General features: G+C 42.9%; 1 protein-coding gene across 1 annotated transcript in view; it reads left to right on the plus strand.

The window, feature by feature from the left end:
* The window catches only part of KCNT1 (potassium sodium-activated channel subfamily T member 1), a 1005890-nt gene that overhangs the window by 590689 nt on the left and 396684 nt on the right, over nucleotides 1–18517 (plus strand). The window contains exons 11-12 of the mRNA XM_086920997.1: nucleotides 12715–12879; nucleotides 14364–14500. Coding sequence (XP_086777123.1) covers nucleotides 12715–12879; nucleotides 14364–14500 — 302 coding nt within the window. The remainder of the gene's footprint in view (nucleotides 1–12714; nucleotides 12880–14363; nucleotides 14501–18517) is intronic.

Genomic DNA, 18517 nt, shown 5'->3' on the forward strand with positions numbered 1-18517 from the left:
CTTCTGGCACACTTATAAGGCTCCAGTACTGTGATGGCACCACTTGGCAGGGTAGAACTGACAGTTGCAAAGTCCAGGTGCTGGTTACAAGAGATGAGCCCTTTAAGTAACTGTGGTGGTCCTGGGTGCAGGTTTCAGGTCAGTCCTTCTTACCCAGACAAGAGGGCAGCGGGCAGCAGTCCTTTAGTGCAACAGTCCAGCAGAGTGGTGGTCCTTTCATCTGCACAGCAATCCTTCTTTCTGTCAGAGTCTTCTAAAAGTCCAGTAGTGTACTGAAGAGGTCCAATGTGTATACCTGGTGACTTTTTTGAAGTGGGAGAAACTTCTAGAGGATTCCCTTTGAAGTTCTCAGGTTTCCTGCATCCCCTGCCCTAGCTCCAGGCTAACTACAGGGGGAATGCAATCCTTTGTGGGAAGGCAGGACACAGCATATTCAAGTGTAAATGGTGCTGTCCCTATCTCTGCCCTCCCATCTTGCCAGGGATAGCCCATCTAGGCACACCTAAGCTCTCTATTTTGTGTGGCTGTGTAGGAGGAATACAAAAATACCAACTGCCAACCACACCTAGTCATGTGACCCAGAGACAGGCTGCAGGCACTAAATGGCTAAGGCAGGAAAATTACAACTTTCTAAAAGTGGCATTTTCAAAATTGTAATGAAAAATCATACTTCACCATAGAAGAGAATATTTCATTATAATTCCAAAGACACCAAACAAGATATGTTTACCTGTTCCCATTTGTTAAATGTAACGTCAATGTTACCCTATGGGAGAAGCAGGTCTTGCAGTAGTGAAAAACAAATGTAAGAGTTTTTCACTACCAAGACATGTAAAACTTACAATTACATGTCCTACTTTTTAAATACACTGCACCCTGCCCTCTGGGCTGCAATGGGAGGCATGAGACAAGTTTGCAAGGCTACTTAAATGGGCGGCACAACAAGTATTGCAGGCCCACTAGTCGCATTTAATTTGCAGGCCCTGGGTACATGTAGTACCACTTTACTAGGGACTTATAAGTAAAGTCAATCTGTGTAAGCCAATTCTACCAGGTTTAGAGGAGAGAGCACATGCACCTTTGCACTGGTTTCCAGTGGTAAAGTGCTCAGAGTCTTAATGGCTAACAAAAACGGGTTCAGAAAACAGGAGGGTGAAGGAAAGAAAGTCTGGGGATGACCCACCAGAAAGGGCCAAGTACAACAATTCAACAATAAACCACCTTTATGTAAAAGGATATTTATTTTATTGTACATGCTTAATAAACTGCACATGTATAGGTTGCCTCTGTGCATTGCATACACAAGGTTTCAATGGGTGCTCCAAATGTGTTGTGGTGAAATTGTGGCTATGCTTAAATATGGAGTGAAGCAGAGAGATATATATGAGAGATGGAGTTGTGTTTTAATATAGCTACCATCTTCAGGTATTTGTGTTAAAATACAATCTAATGCTTGTGTTTGGTTGTTAGGGTATGTATTTGTAGTCGGTCCTAAGCGGAAAGCATTCAATGTTATTCATACTGTTTGAAGGTGCATTGCAGTAATGATGTGGCACTTACCAAATGCCTTACTCAATTAATCGAGGAATCAGTCAATCCTAATTTATAGCCATAATTTAAGGAGAACATGTTTGCTCTAAAAGAAATTAGCCTTTTTTTGAAGAACATTGCACTGCACTTTGCTGGTAGAGGACCAACTGTGTGATTCCTTTTGTCTAGTGTTGGTGAATCTGGCCAGACAGCACTTAATTCCTGGTTGCAATCAGTATTGCCAGGACTACAAACAAGCCTTGGCTTGAACACTTGAAAGGTATGGACCAGTAGAAATAGTGTGCACTTTCTTTAACATTCACTGGCATAAGAGAAGTGTTGCACTTGTGTCAGGAGAGTTTCATGAGGACAGGTAAGTAAAATGACACCCATTTTGTTTTTGCCTAATGCCGAAAGGGCTCATTGAACAAGTACTACTAGGGGGAATTTCTTTCTGTTGTGGATCTACTAAGTGGCTTTTACTGAGGGCTGAGCCAGCAGTGGCTTCTGTTGGGATAACCACCATACCCTACTCTCTAAATGAGGCACATATACAAGAGACAGGTGCACATTCCATTCACTAAATGTCAGTTTCACTGTTTGGGACATATTGTCAAACTTGGTTTACATCATGAAGCACAGTTTCACCTATTGGGAGAAAGTTTCATGCCTTGGCCTCTGTCATTTATTGTGAGTCTATGATGCACAGACTCATTTGGTGAGTACCACATCTTCAAGTGCAGTTGCTTTCATTGGTTGCAAACCTAATGCCTGGGTTCGCAGACACTATACAAGGGGAGGTTTCTACTGGTCAAGTGTGTAATACTGTGTTCTACCTGAGGCCTTCTTCAGGGCTGTCAACATTACAAAGAGATGGTGAGTGAAATGAAAAGAAAGAGTGAGAGAACATTTGAAGATTGAAAAAAGACTGCAGGAGTTCATGAGAAATGTATAAAAAGTGGCAGATGAAGAAACAGAAGTGTGGAGGATAAAAAGCAACAGTAGGAGAAAATAGAGGGACAAGAATTACCATCATGTTACTGCATTAAAAGAGATCCAAATATTCTCAATAATGTAAGAGCATAAATATGATAAGGTTACCAGCTTGGAACACAGAAAATGCAGTCAAAGTACAGCAGTTATGCTGGTAAAGTATTTTCAGAGGGAGCGATGTGGGAGAGGAGGAGATGGGGTTAAGACAAAATATACTTCTTTCAAAAGAAAAAAAGGCAACAAGTGTCCATTGACACAACAGGTCCCTGTGGTCTGCAGGAAGGAGAGCGAGGATGCTGTCCAGGTGATTTAGGTTAGTAATGGAAAGATGTGGAGAGGACAGTGAGCTGGGGAACCAACAGTAGAATAAACAACACAAGAATAAGCATCAAAAGGTACCACATGAGACATTTCTATGTTTAACACTGAGGATGTTTTTGAAGCCTTTGAAATGTGGAAATCGCAGCAAATGCTAAACATACGTTGCATAGATTTCAAACTATTAAAAGAAAATATTAGTGAATCTGCCCAAAAATGTTTTCGAATGATCTTACATGAGGTATAGGTAGAAAGCACAGGGTACTGTTCTAGGACAGAAAAAGCAGAGGGGGAGCCACAGAAACTTGGGTGGAAACAGAATTCAGCAGCAAAAGTCCTGGACCATGTGACATCTTTGCGGATCCGTTTCGAGATGGCAAATTTAATTAGTGGGCTGTAGCTGCCATATCACTAGTACAGTGGAAAGAGAATCCCTGTCATGTCAAAGGGGGCCTGGAGCATACTGTCCTGTCTACCAATCAGTTAGGCTGTCGAAGGGCCAGTCAGCCATGGCGGTTCTGCCTAATGGACTTCTTGTGGTTTGTAGTGATCCGCTCATGGCTGAATGCCTTTAGATGGTCTTTGCTCCTTCATCACACATATATCAAGGCAGATGCTGTGAAGATGAAAAATATATTTAGAAAGCTTTTATTTGTACATAAAGTCCATATAAGAGATAAAAATATATTCAAAACTGTTTAACTAAAAAATACACAGGGACCACCAGTTCCCTAGGAATTTATATACTGCCAAGATCACGTGCAATGTTTTGTTGGTCCTGAAGGCCCTCTTAATGAGTTTGGTGGAGCAATTTTGGGGATCAGGACCTATCATTCCGATCGATATTTCTGGACCAAATTATAGCGATTCCTAGTTCCTTCCCTTAAATGGAGAATACACGCTCCGCCCCTGAAATTGGCTAAATCAAACACACTTAAGGATACTCATTAGGAGCATGAGGAAAGTCACAATGGCAGGTCTATACATCGTGGCAAGGTGGCTGAGGCTCCAGGCTGCAGCCCAGAACAGACGCAGGATCCATGAATGCATCTACCGGCTGCGAATTACACTACTGGGACAGACTGAAGATGAGATCTACTCCAATTACAGGCTCAATGGGGCAATGATCCTGCAGCTCATCACATACCTTGAGCCCCTGATGCAGCACCCAACACTGAGGACCAATGCTGTGCTCACCCACGTCCAGGTCCTGTGCTGCCTTCACCTCCTGGCCTCCGACAGCTTCCAGGGGATAGTTGCAGTTGCAGGGGGTGTATCCCAGAGTACACTTTCACGCTGCCTACAGTTTCCTGGACGCCATGCTGAGCCGGATTCATCACAACATCACCTTCCCAACAACCCAACAGGACTTAATGCAAACTAAGCAGGACTTCTAACAAACTGCCCATTTCCCCCGTGTAATTGGCTGCATCTACTGCACCCGCATAGACATCTGTCCACCCGCAGAGACCGAATACATGTACCAGAACCGCAAGTCATATCACTCCCTCAACATTCAGGAGGGCTGCAATGCGAAGACCATCATTACAGACATTGTGGCACAATACCCAGGGAGCACGCATGATTCATTTATCTTCCGGCACAGCGGCATACACACCCACTTGGTCAGGGGTGAATTTGTCGAGGGACATCTCCTAGGTAAGTACACATGCCCACATACAGTATGTTAAGACCATGTTGTCGCGCATAACAGGCAATGATCCTCTGCTCCTCCCTTCAGGTGACAGCGCCTACGCCCTCCGTGAATACCTCCTCACCCCATACCTCAACCCAGCAACACCACAGGAACGGAGGTACAATGGTGCGCATATACACACCAGAAATGTGATTGAGCAAACATTTGGCATGTTAAAGAGTAGATTCTGCATCCTCCACAAGACTGGCGGGGCCCTCAAATACCGGACCGAGATCTGCTGCCGCATCGTGGCCGTGTGCGCCATGCTGCACAACATTGCCACCAAGCGGAGGATACCTGTTGAGGTGTCTGGTAGTGAGGACCTGCACATGTGCATCATGCACACGGGGAGAATCCTGCTGAAGGTCACAGGCGCCGCCCAGCACATCACACAGAACTATTTCTAGTGCATCCATACCCCTCACACAACACTGCACTCATGCAAGCCACATCAATGATTGACATGAGGATGATTTGTTGTCAAAATAAAGCTTTTGTTTATTTCACAAAGTCTTTATGTGCTTCCATCAGCAACAAATAGGGGTACGGCTTTTAAACATCCAAGGTTGTGTAGCCTGGGCTGGTGTGCATGGTTGCCACCGGAAATGTCATGAAACTAGCGCCTCCTGCCGCGCGCACCCTGTTGCCTCTCACCCTCCACGTTAGGTTGGTTCTGTCGGGATGCAGTGTTGGGCCGGGGACTGCGCCTCCTGTCTATTTGTACAGGCACAGACAGGCTGCTGAGGCTAGATGCCTCTTCGCTGGCATCATCCTCCCCCCCTTGCATTGTTATGGTCTGCTGCCTGTTGGTGCTCTACAGCATTGGTGACCTGCACCAGGGCCCTTGCTAATTCAGCACAGCATTGGACTATCTGGATTTGCACGGCCAATGATCTTCGCAAGAGCTGGGATGTGGCATTCCCGATCAGGTGATTGGAACGGGTGTAGGCTGACAACCGTGTGAGCAGCTGCCTGTGGCGTCTGCGGGTGACGTCCTGCTGCGCTACCATCAGCTGGTTGCTCTCCTTCACCGCCGTGGTCAGTTCCTGCGCACTCTCTGTGATATTGGTGGTGGTAGTGGTATTGGTGGTGGTATTGGTGGTTGTGGTGGTATTGGCGGTGGTGGTGGTATTGGTGGTTGCACTGGTGGTGGTGGTATTGGTGGAGGCGGTGCTATTGATGGTGGTGGTATTGGTGGTGGTATTGGTGGTGGTGATATTGGTGTTGATGGTGATGGTGGTATTGATGGTGTTAGTGGTTGTGGAGGTGGTGGTATTGATGGTGGTGGTGGTGGTAGTATTGGTGGTGGTGTTATTGGTGGTGGTGGTATTGGTGGTAGTGGTATTGGTGGCAGTAGTGGTGGTGGTAGTGGTGGTGCTATTGGTACTGGTGGTATTGGTGGTGGTGGTGGTAGTGGTGGTAGTGGTATTGGTGGTGTTGATGGTGGTGGTGTTGGTGGGGGTATTTGTGGTATTTGTGGAGGTGATGGTATTGATGGTGGTGGTATTGATGGTGGTGGTATTGGTGGTGGGGGTACTGGTGGTGATGGTATTGGTGGAGGTGGTATTGGTGGTAGTGTTATTGGTGGTGTTGGTATAGGTGGTGGTGTTGGTGTTGTTGTTAATAAAACAGGCTTTTGAAAGCAACCCATCAGGTGGCTTTAGTACAGATGATATGACGCACAGCTGTTGTCATCTTCAGCCTATTAGAACCTGATTATGTGCTACCTGGAATTCACATGACTTAATTTGTGAATCTTCTCTAAATCAATTTTACTTTGGGGGTTTGAAACAGACACAAGATAATCCTGGGTTAAAGTGATTGAAAGCAGTTGCCTGTGGTGGTGTTATTGGTGGTAGTGGTATTGGTGGTGGTAGTATTGGTGGTGGTAGTATTGGTGGTGGTGTTGATGGTGGGGTATTGGTGGTGGCTGTGCTGCTTAAAAAAACCACAAGCGGTTTCAGCTGAAGCAGCGCATGTCCAGCCTGTAGTAGGAGAAACTCAATAAAGTAAATGGTGCTTACAGACTAAATAACAGGTCCTGTGTAACAACAGAAGTAAAAGGGCCAGTCGCCTTGGGAGGGTACAAATGAAGACAGGGCCTTACTAATGAGGGACTAACAAGCCTATTAATGAATCCGAAGGCAGCATTTATGAAAGACAATAACACAAGCCAATGAAAAATATGGGGGAAAGTGGGTGCAGCTTCTCCCCCATACTCTACTACAGCAGTGTCCCAGAGCGAGCAGCGCATTCCGCTAGGCTCGACCTAAAACGCTAACATTTCCTGTTTGTTGTGAGCAGATCAGCGGAGAGTCCTTGATGGGTGTGGGGCTGTGAGGGAGGGACTGGGCTGCTGTGGAGTATGGTCAGGCTTTTGTAGGGAAGCAGTGTCTGCCCTTCCTCTGCTTCTGCAGGTGTCAGGAGGAGATGGTGTGGAATTTCACCCAAGTTATCCGGAGTCATCTCCCATCACTGGATGAAACACCCCAACTTATAACACCAATCTAAGTATGATATATAAGCAATCCTTGACCTAGAGTTCGTGACAACCAAAGAAACAACTGCAATGCAATAACATTAATAAATAATGTGTGTTATTTAAAAATATGTTTAGCAAATACTTTGGGGAATATTTATGAGAGGCTTGCGTCACATTTCTACCATGAAAAGTGGTACATGCATGTCCCAAGCCTCTAAGTCAAATTCATGAAGCCACAAAAAGTCACTTTGTGTGGCTTTGAATGGCTTAAAACATCTGGAGTAAGGCAAAGCAGCGCAATTCGCTGCGTTGCCTCACTCTGTGCAAAGGAGGCGTCCCATGTGTGTTGCGTTGGATGTTACCTCGCAACTCCCTTGGTTTTTGATGCATTCCCAGATTTACAAGGACTTGTACACCTGGGAATGTACCAAAATCGTATGCCTCCCCATGTGAGGCGTAACGAGGAGAAAGGACGTTTTCCTCTTTCTACATGTTCTGCGTTCTCAGGATTGTTTTTGTGCAGGAAGGTGCCACTTCCTGCACAAAAAAAATCCTGTTTGCAATGGAGGCACCATGGTGCAAGGATGCTTGCGTTGGAGCTAGGCTATCAAAATGGTTCCAGCGCAAGGGGAAAGGACAGGTATATGTGTAGACAAGAGAATCCCCATATCCGGGGACTATCATTTCACCCATGACTACCAGCAATACCAGCCAATAGCATTAAACTCAGTCCCTTCACTTACATCGTAATGTATCTAATGAAGAAAGAATAGAATGGGACATCCAGTTATCCACGGACATCATTGATCTTGTCTGCCTGTCCAGGCAACACCTATCAATCAGATTCACAGTACATCATTATTGAAACTATATGAAGATACTGTCTTCTACATTTCATTGCAATTTTCAGCATTTCATCATTATGGGCCCGATGTAGGTAGACAAATACCGGTCATTAATGGCCAAAATTCGGTAATTTCGGCCGTTACCGACCGGTTTTTGGAAAATGAGATGTAGGTGGGCATTTTACCGATTCGGTAATTTTTTCGGTAAAAATACCTACATCCCATTTGCCTGTTCTTAAATACCGAATCGGTATGATTCGGTATTTAAGAATCGGTAATCTGGGATTACCTACATCGGGCCCTATATGTTTTTAAGACCATCATATTGTATTGCTCTCACTTGATTGTTCATCATCAAAGATTTCCTATGTATATCAAGAATTCACCAATTGCTTCTATTGTGGCCTTTTTCCTGATGAAGGCACCTCGGTTGTGCTGAAACGGGCGTAGAGACTTCCACCAGTCATTCGAATTTGTGCCACTCCTCTGACAGTGCTCTACATATTTTGTGCTGATTTATTGATCCATGACAATGCGTTATTATTCCAACAATGTTTTTAATCTGCTTCCAGTATGGTTGTAAGTCTGAATGATAGATATGAAAGGGAATGAATGTTTCTTTAAATATTTTCCTCATTGTCCTAATATTTAATAAATGCTAACTTTTCACTTTTTGATACATTTATTGTTGTCTTTGGTTCTTTTTGATAATGATTACGCTTGTAGAAATATCAATCAAGGTCTACATTTTGGTTGCCTTAAATCTGTACACTTATTGAAAGGACAGGAATGTGCTATGTTGGATAATGGGGTGCATTTTTGCCCTTCCCTTGTGATGCAGGGTAGCACAGAGTGATGATTTGCTGCTCTGCCTTTCGCCACTAATTTCATAAGTATGCCTCTTAGTGTAAGAAAGCCAAAATTTAACATTTTGTTATGTGGCATCACTTATTTGTAATAAGTATGCAAAGGTCTGCATGCTCTATTGAATAAATATAATCTCAATCGACTTCTTTGACCATGGTCGCTGTTCACCCAGAGGCATCATACATTTCTGTATAGTCTCCCTTCATTTTCATCACCTGAACCTCTCGCGTCCGCTTGCCAAAAGAGGAAACTGCCCTATCTGTCCTATCCAAGCCTTAATTTTAAGTTTCCTGCTAGATTTCTAGGCCTACAACTAGAGCCTTTTAATACACAGTATTCTTTGCAAGAAGCTTGTATGTTGCATTGATAAATCGCTTATAATATTAGTCTGAATCTCTATTATAGCTGGTTTAATAAGCTGCCTACATCTCAATCTAAATTTCATTCAGTTTTGTTAATGCAAGTGAACAGCCAGGCTTGCACCTGTAAGAAAAGCTTCACCCATGTGAATTGGTGAGTTTGTTTGTACTGAACAGTGTCTGTAAATTTTCAGCCTAAAGAAGGGCAAGTTAACGAATGCCTGATCCTCAGCAACATGGTGGGCACATACTCCCAGAAAATCCGATGAAAATCCACTTGAGAATCACTGTCAACCAATGTTGACTGCAACACGCCAGAGGGGCGTAACCCCGGGGAACCCTCTCTTGGGCTGTTCAAGATCTCTCAGCAAGGGATGTCTTTGGCTGTGAGATTAACAGTTTAAGCGACGTTGTCTTTAGATGTTGTCTGTGGTCAGGCTTCCACTTGGAGACACTTTAGGTAAAAAGTGTTTGTTCTGAATATATCACTGGTGAAAAAGTTAGTGGTCTGAATTTATCTCTGAGAGATAGCTTCCACTTTCTGAATGTGTGCATTTGTCTTTGGAGCAAACGTGCAAATAATGGTGCCGGGGACTAGTGCATTCTCACCCCTCCTAGTGTCATTTAATGAATATCAACCTTTGTTGTTGAGAGCAGTTTGAGGGGAAAGTTTAAACAAACACTGGCAAGGCCAATAGGCCTAGTGTATGAATTAAAATGATATTTGTGTCATTGATGAGTTTAGGCACTCAAAAAGCATCATATATTAACTTGGTCACTTATATTTGCACTTGCACATCTGTTCATCCATTCACTGACTCACTCCTGCATTTACCCTCTGACACACCTGCAAAAACACAGACTTAACAGCATATGGAAGGTAAATTAAAACAATACAAGTAGAAAAAGAAAACATGCTGTTGTCTAAATATGCTGCCATAAACAAAACTTAGCATAGCAGTAGATGTCCATCTTGCAGCGCTATTGTACATAGTCTATTGTTGTTTTTAAGTTCTAACATGGTCACCACACTTAGAATCAACATGTTAGCCATCTTCGAATGGTAAAACAATGGAAAACTATGGACAAAAGCAATCCATAATGGTAACCTGGTTTAGAGGAAGAAGTCACATAGGATGCGGCACACTGCAGATGACGTGTGCGGCAAGCAAGAGACCCGTTAGCACTGCCTAGAGAGCTGTAGCATCCTCCTAACAAAGCTAAAATAAAAAGAGAAGTCAAGAAATGAAAGGGGAACTATAAAAGGAGAAAATGGAAAACTACACAACTGGCCAATCAGCTCTGTCACTCAAGTGCATGTATTATCAGGTGGATGTGCACGTGATAAGAAACCTCCCAGCGGAAGAGAGTCAAAGACTGATGAGAACTGAACCATTACCCCATGCAGTACGCATTAAAGCACAGACACTAGCATAAGAGGGCTGAGCCAAAGGGCCTCTATATATATAGCCATCTATATATTTATGTGGATACACACTTGTATTTATGGATGTTTGTATATAATATTTATTGTTTTATTTCAATGCCCTGGCAGACAGCTAAGTCTGTCAGGCTTTCCGTAGATATTCAAGCAAGTATTATTACAGGGGAAATCTTCAATCCCTAGAATTTGTCAGAGAGGGTAACCAACGCTAAAATCCTCCCTTACAAAGGTAGTCTGTGAGTTTCATATATCAACATAGCTACCCATAGGCTTTACTAAGGAGTAATGACAATCAACCTTTAAATGAATATTGACTTTAACATATGATTTTCACTATCAATATGTCAGGCCTACTGCCTTTATATTAACATGTCATTATAAAAAATCAGGCCCATAACGTTTTAACTTTGCCTTGTCACCACACCTTCTCGGACCTTCTACGTTGGTCTTAAGCTTTTCCACGAGGAATCCATGTGGTATAGCATACCGATAGAACCTAACAAGGATAACCATAGTGCAAATCTTCTATCTACCTTGTTTTTTTTGGAGGGGGGTCACCAAAACTCTTGCCTACTATTATAAATTGCATGTTTTTCTGTAGCAAGGTATAAGGTCCAGGCACATTTTTTATTACAATGGAGCAATTCAAATAATTTTAAGAATTTCATATTACAAATGTATACACAATTACAGTTGGCAAAGCAAAATACAATCTCTCCTAAGAAAGCCTTCTTCAAGTGGATCATCAACAAAACCCTTGCCTACTAAGGTGATCTGTGAGATTCCATGTAACAAATGCCTGCCTACAGTGCTAGCCCAGTACAATAACAATCCACACCTAAAAGCATATTGCCTTCAACACATGCTTTACAAAATAAGTAATCAGCCCTATTTGCTTTGTCTTAACTTTTCATTATAAATAGATCAGTCCTAAGGAACATAACTTTTTCCAGTGAACTGATAAGCCATTAATTAGCCTGTGCTATGGATTAACACTATAGCCAGCACAGGGCTTCTTAAATGCACATATGCTGGAACCCATTATTCAAATAGTTTTAAAATTGCAAATATTTACATCATTAAAGTTGTCAATACAATATACAAGCACTTCAGTAGGGCACAATCATAGTGAAAACCCCATGGCTTGTAAAGATACAAAAAAAATAAACAGGCTGATCAACTTTAAAATCAGAGTATTTAAAGTTGCATTCAGTAACAATCATCAGTGGTGAAATAAAGTTCAACAAATATCTCAAATGTCAATGCATGTGCAGAGGGCCGCAGAGAATCAATGAGATTACATGCAACAAAATGCCTGTTTATTGGCTTTAAGACACTGTAATAACATAACATAACCAACAATTAAAGGCGTGATGGCTTTAACACAATTTTTTCACACTAAATAAGATAGGCCTACTGCCTTTGTCCTAACGTTTAATAGTAAGCAGATCAGACCTATGGTATCAGACATAATGTTTTCCAATGCACCAATCAGGTTTATAGCTTGCCACCATAAGCAATCAGTCCTATTGTTTTGAGCTTTCCCAAAAGGAAACCATCAGACACAGTCATGAAATTAGAAAGGTATGAGGAATTAAAACTTGGCTAAGCAAAATACTATCTCTGTAGTACTCCTGAAAGCAATGTTTTTAGGTTAATCACATACAACAGGTGCTCTGTCAAACCAGACCTAAAAGTATGTTTCCATTCAAGCCCTTCATCCTTGCATTCAAAGCCTTTCACAGAGGGAAACAAAAGGACTTTTTCTTCATAAATATTAATGATCCAAGAATTTTGTCAACTCTCTGCCAAGGGGGTATTTTATGATGCTACTGATTAGTGCATCGGTGACAGCACAAAATGAATTTGTGGGTTGCAAAGAAGTCAGTTTAAAGAAAAATCACTATCTGCTTTGCGACCCATCCTTTGATCATTTTCTTTATAATATATTTTGAGTTTATACTGAAATGCCTAGTTTTAAAACTTCTTATATTGCAATATTACATTTCTATTTGTTGATGTAAATGTTTGGATAACGACTTTAAGCTATTTAGTAAATGTCCCTTTAATTTTGTGATCAATTTCAGGACATCGTTTAATTGACCATTTATGGGACATTTTAAAAGCATGGTGTTCAGACCATAATATGTCTACTAAGTGGATCTTCTTTGTATTACTAGTTTGAAGAACTTGTATATCTATGGATGGAGCGCCAAAAATCTGGAGGAAACTATAGCCGGCATCGAGCTCAGACTGAAAAACATGTGGTCTTATGTGTCAGTTCCCTGAAAATTGATCTTCTGATGGACTTCTTGAATGAGTTTTATGCTCATCCCCGGCTTCAGGTAAAGGCCTAAGAGTGTTGTCCGAGTTCAGTTCTGCTATATAGTACTGTGTTCCAGACAATTATCTGTAGTGCCAATAGTGGCTTGGAATATTAGGGGCCGATTAGGATGGCGGTGAATCTGCATCCTCCGGGCCGGCGGAACCCACCGCTGGCCTGGAGGATGCGGATTCACCGCCGCGGCCACAGAAAACACCCACCGCCAGATTAGGATGGTGGTGGGATTGCGGTGGGACCAGCGGCGGACGACAGGTCCGTCCGCCGCTGATCCGCGGGGTGTGGAGGACTATTTGGTGGCGGTGTCTGCAAGACACCGTCAGCCAAATTACGATGTGCATTGCAACATGCTTTTCCACGGCGGCTTTTTTGCTGTGGAAAAGCATGTGGTCTTTGGTATTTGGGGGTCCGTTGCGGGCCCCCAGGGTGTCCCGGGGGATGGGGGGTGCACAAGAGGGTACCTATGGTACCACCCAGCATTTACATGCACAAAGCGGCAGGCACCGCGTGGTGCCTGCCGCTTTGTGCATGTAAATGTAAAACATGCATTTTTAACCTTGCGGCGGGTGCTGCTTCAAGCAGCACCCGCCGCAAGGTTAAAGATACAGGATGTGACCGCTAGGGTGGCGGTCACATCCTAATTGCACCGGAAGGACCGTCGCTGCCCCTGCGGACGGTCCATCCACCTGGGCCGTCCACCATCCCAATAGGCCCCTTAGTTACCTGTTGGTTCTTGAAAGCATGGGCATTATTCAGAGGTAGCCAGAGGTAATAGTTTGGACTGATTTGCAACTCTTGTGATTTAACTACTGATCTTTTAAATTTAAGGATACTTTTTTGATTTTGCTTGTTGTAGTAGGTGATCCTTTTGATTTTTAATGAAAACGTTTGCTAAAAAAATAAACATACAATGAATGTCCTATTTTTGGGATTTGAAGGATCAAACGGTTTGTGAGATATTACTTTAGTTGATGTTGTTATGAAAGGTCAAATGGAAATGTGGGCTACCCTTATCACCTACGTGCAATAACATTGCTGGTTGTGTCTGAATCATGAGGGAAATCCCTAGATTGTTTGTGGGGCCCAAACAAAGAATATGTATATATTCTATTAAGACCAGATTGGTTATGTTTGTTAAGCTAGATTGAAGTTGGAAGAGGGAGTTTCTTTGGGTGGCTTTGACTGGGAGATTTCCACATTGAACTAATCATCTCTGTGCCCACCTAGAAGACGCCGCCTCACATGTATTCTCCTGAAGTATAATTTCTTTGTCAGGCTGCTGCAACATAATTGTCGATTGAATGGACACAACTATGTTGAATATAAAGAAGGTGAAGAGTGGTTGTCTGTAGTAGTGTTGGGTTTACCAAGGCATGTCCTTTTCCTTTTTTCCTGTAACATGAGGGGTAGGTGGACTTTCAATCAGGCCCAGCTTTCTTCAGTAGATCAAAGTTTTTAATATCCAATGATTTGTTCTTCTCATTTCAGGATTACTATGTTGTGATTCTTTGCCCAACGGAGATGGACATTCAGGTTCGAAGAGTTCTTCAGATTCCGCTGTGGTCTCAGCGAGTAATCTATCTACAAGGATCAGCACTGAAGGATCAAGATCTCATGAGAGCCAAGTAAGTGGAGGCTTCTTTGTTTTATTCTTGCTGAAATCCCTTACAGTCAGCATTCAAAAGAATATGTCTTAAAGGAGATTTATTATGTGTTACTTTTATGAATGAACAATTGTATGCAATACTGCATGCTAGATCCTGGTCGGGAAACAACGTTTACATCGCGGATTTTACACTGTGTGCAAACACAACTCAGTCGTTACAACGACTGCATTGTTACAACACAGTGCCATTACTACGCAGGTCGTTACAATGACTTGAGCTAGATGGCGCTCTAGACTAAGGAATAGTATGATTTACCATTCCAAAACTTTCCCTAGTGTTGCACACACTGGAGTTGGAATAGTAAATCATACTATTCCTAAGTCAAGTGCGCCATCTAGCACAAGTCGTTGTAACACCTTGCATTATAATGGCAGTGTGTTGTAACAACGCAGTCGGTGTAACAACCGCGTTGTGAATGCGTCGCGGGGTAAAATCATCAATGTAACGAGTCATATTCATCGTGGTCAGAATCATTCATGGCTCTAACAAGCAGGGTGGAATCATCATATCAACTCAATATTTGTATGTTCGCCTCAATGTCAAGGCTTCACCTCATCTGTGAAGCCTGGAAGGCTTCTCTGCCATATCAGTGGCCAATTCAAAATATTAGAATATTACAATATAGTCTTACCTTGGTTCTCTGGTCCTGAGATGGCATCATGATGCCGGATAAAAAATATAATATAGTCTGCAGACAGTAGCACACTGCGACATATGGGAGCTGAGCGAATACACAACACAAGAAAGAGACTTGAGGGTATTTGAAGCCAACTGGGTCCTATTATATTTATTTGGCTTCTTCTGTTTGTTGGTCATCAAAAGATTTTTGAGAGGTCCTAATAGATATCGCTTAGGTCAAGCGATTCATTGTATTTCACTATATGATCACATTTGTCACTTGGTAAAGATTTTTTAAACATACGAGAGGTACTCACCGAATAAAACAATGCTTTGAGTATGCCTCCAGGTATATTTGATACTCACTCCACACATAATAAAACAGGACTGACTGTACTGTCCTGAGCTTAGATCTATAATTACTTCCAGGGCTAGATTAGCTTCCCTCAGTCGAGTCCGCTCGGTTGACATAACTCCTAACCCGGTGTGAGAGGATGTCAAATGATGAAGCATGCCTCAATAAGTTGAGGTTGAGACGACCTCTCAAAAATCTTTTGATGACCCACAACCAAGAGAAGCCAAAGAAACTTAATAGGACCCAGTTGGCTTCCAACACACTCAAGTCTCTTTCTTATGTTGTATAGCTTTTAGAGGATATACATGAGGTGGAACCTCCCTTACTCTCTCTACGGGGATCTAGATGAGGGAATATGTCAGAACCAGGCAGTCAGGAGACAGAAGATTCTGCAGGGTTTGTGCCCCTTGGCAAATTATGTAAGCATTAAAAGGTGTCCATTGGCCATTTGGGATACTAGAGAGTCACGGGAAACATCTGTTCAAAAGGGTGAATCATGCCCTTGGTAGATGTGGTGCACAATGATGAGTCAATAGATGGTAAAGCAGGGAAGTGAGGCAAGAGATGTGTTGTCTGTCCTTAAAACCTATGTACAAAACAGTGACACCCGGTGCCAGCAAAAAGTTCTCATTTCTTTGCATTGCTGCAACACATTACTGCTCTTTCACTTCTGCTTTAAGGCATAGGTTTACATTATGACACGGGTCACCTGACCTCAAAATATACTTTTAGGTTTGAAAATTCTCCTGTGCCTGGATGAGCAATTTTTTTTGAGAAATTGAGGAAGATTGGTTTCTGTAATATACCCTATTTGCATGCACTATGGAACCAAAAATCGTAATTGGTCGTCATAAATTCCCATGACAAACACGTAATGCGGAGTGGAGTTCCAGTAGAGTGGGGGTGATGTGGCCCTATTTCTTCAGACTCATGATGAGGTATGCTGCAGCGTGTAGGATGCCTATAAAGGGGTGAAGAGTGGAGTCTTGGAAGCTGTAGAGCAGGGCATTGGCAGCCTCCAAATGTGCGAGTACAAGGAATTCAATTTCAGTTCTGAAGTTGTTTTCTGGGATAAATCATTTCACTTTATGCAGTTGAGATAGCTTATATGAGGCCCTCTTTATCTTGGGAGGTGAGGTCAGTGTCCATGCTGAATCCAAGAGATGTGACATTTTCTGAAAGTTGACATTAGAATCTGTTCAGGTTCATATTACTGAGCAAAATTTAGAATAGGTGTAACGTGTTCTTGGTGAATACTATGCGCTCCTTCTATTAGATCTGAGCGCAGCATTTGACACCGTCTACCATCCTATACTACTCTCACGCCATAGCAAAGTGGGAATTGATGGTCTGGCTCACGAATGGATGCGCGCATTCCTGGCTAATAGACAATTCCAAGTTAATTGCCCACCCTTTAAATCGGAAATTCGAGCACTCAGACATGTGGTACCACAGGGCTCAATATTGAGCCCCACATTATTCAACCTGTATATGGCACCCCTGGCTAAGATAGCTGAGGCATATGGGGTTGAGATAGTGTCATACGCGGATGACACCCAGCTAATAGTGACACTGTCTCGACCACCCGAGGAAGGCTCAGCCAGCTTCTCGGCATGCCTCAGCGACCTGGCCAGATGGATGAATACCAATTGCCTATGCTTAAATGCAAATAAAACTGAGCTTCTTGTGTTAGGGAAGACTCCATCTATCTGGTCGTCTGCATGGTGGCCATCTGAACTTGGCGCCATACCAAAACCCTCCGAGCAGGTGAAAAACCTAGGGGTCAGATTAGACTCTACTCTGTCTCTTGAGCACCACACCAGAGGAATTGCAGGCAAATGCTACGGAATCCTTAAGACTCTACGTAAAACCCTGGACTCCCTCCCCGCAACTAATAGGAAAACTATGATCCACTCTCTAGTTACACCCCATCTCGATTACAGCAACTCATTGTATATGGGCCTAAGCAAAAAAGGCCTCCAGCGTTTGCAGTGCGTCCAAAACGCAGCTGCCCGACTGGCACTTAATTTATCTAGGAGGTCCTCAGGGAAACGTGCCTTAGCCATCCTCCATTGGTTACCCATATGTGAACGCATTACATTTAAAACTATGTGCATGACTCACCGTATTGCCCAAGGAAAGGGACCAATATACCTTCAAAAACTACTGACCAAGCACCAACCTAAACGATTTTTAAGATCCCAAGGCAGTATGCTTTTCCAAGTGCCCAGAATCTACCGAACACGTATGGGCGGTAGATCCTTTAAATACTTGGCCAGTAAACAATGGAACTCACTACCATATTGAACTTAGAATGAAACCATCAGAAAAAAAATTCCGCCAAAAACTAAAAACATATCTATTCTCGAAAATATGATCCTTTCTTATGGCCCCCTTCAGTTCTCCTCTCCCTAGCTTTCCCTGTTTCAGCCCAGTCCTTGTTCCTTAAAGCGCGGGGACACACTGTTTTCTAGTGTAACCAGGCGCTATATAAAAGATTTCATTATTATTATTATTATTATTATTTTGGTGGAGATGAGCTTATGGTAGGTGCTGGACATCCAAGTATGGGTGAGGTAAAAGCTGTTTTTGAGGAGTTAGATGTCTGGAGCAGAGGAGACGTTCAAGTAGAGCTGTGTGTTCTCATGTATTGGTAATTTTTGATGCTGTTACTGATGAGTAGAGTCCAAAGGGACTCCATGTATCAGTTGAAGATGACGAGAGACAAGATGGAACCTGGAGAATCTGCAGGTGTAAAGGATTTCTGGGACTTAAAGGTGCCCATGTGAACAAATGTGTGTCAGTTGGTTAAATAAGTAATAATATCTACCGGTAAATTGCTCTGGGCATGTTCCAGTCTATTGTATTTTAGGTGGTCTGTGCTATTATGGAGACACAGGCCAGTCATATGTAAATCATTGATAAACCCAACACACAAAGGGGTAGTCCAGATCACACTCCCAGGCCCACCTGAGTGGGATCACAAGCAACACCAGACTGTT

Source organism: Lissotriton vulgaris, chromosome 5 (assembly GCF_964263255.1).
Source record: "Lissotriton vulgaris chromosome 5, aLisVul1.2, whole genome shotgun sequence".
NCBI lineage: Eukaryota > Metazoa > Chordata > Amphibia > Caudata > Salamandridae > Lissotriton > Lissotriton vulgaris.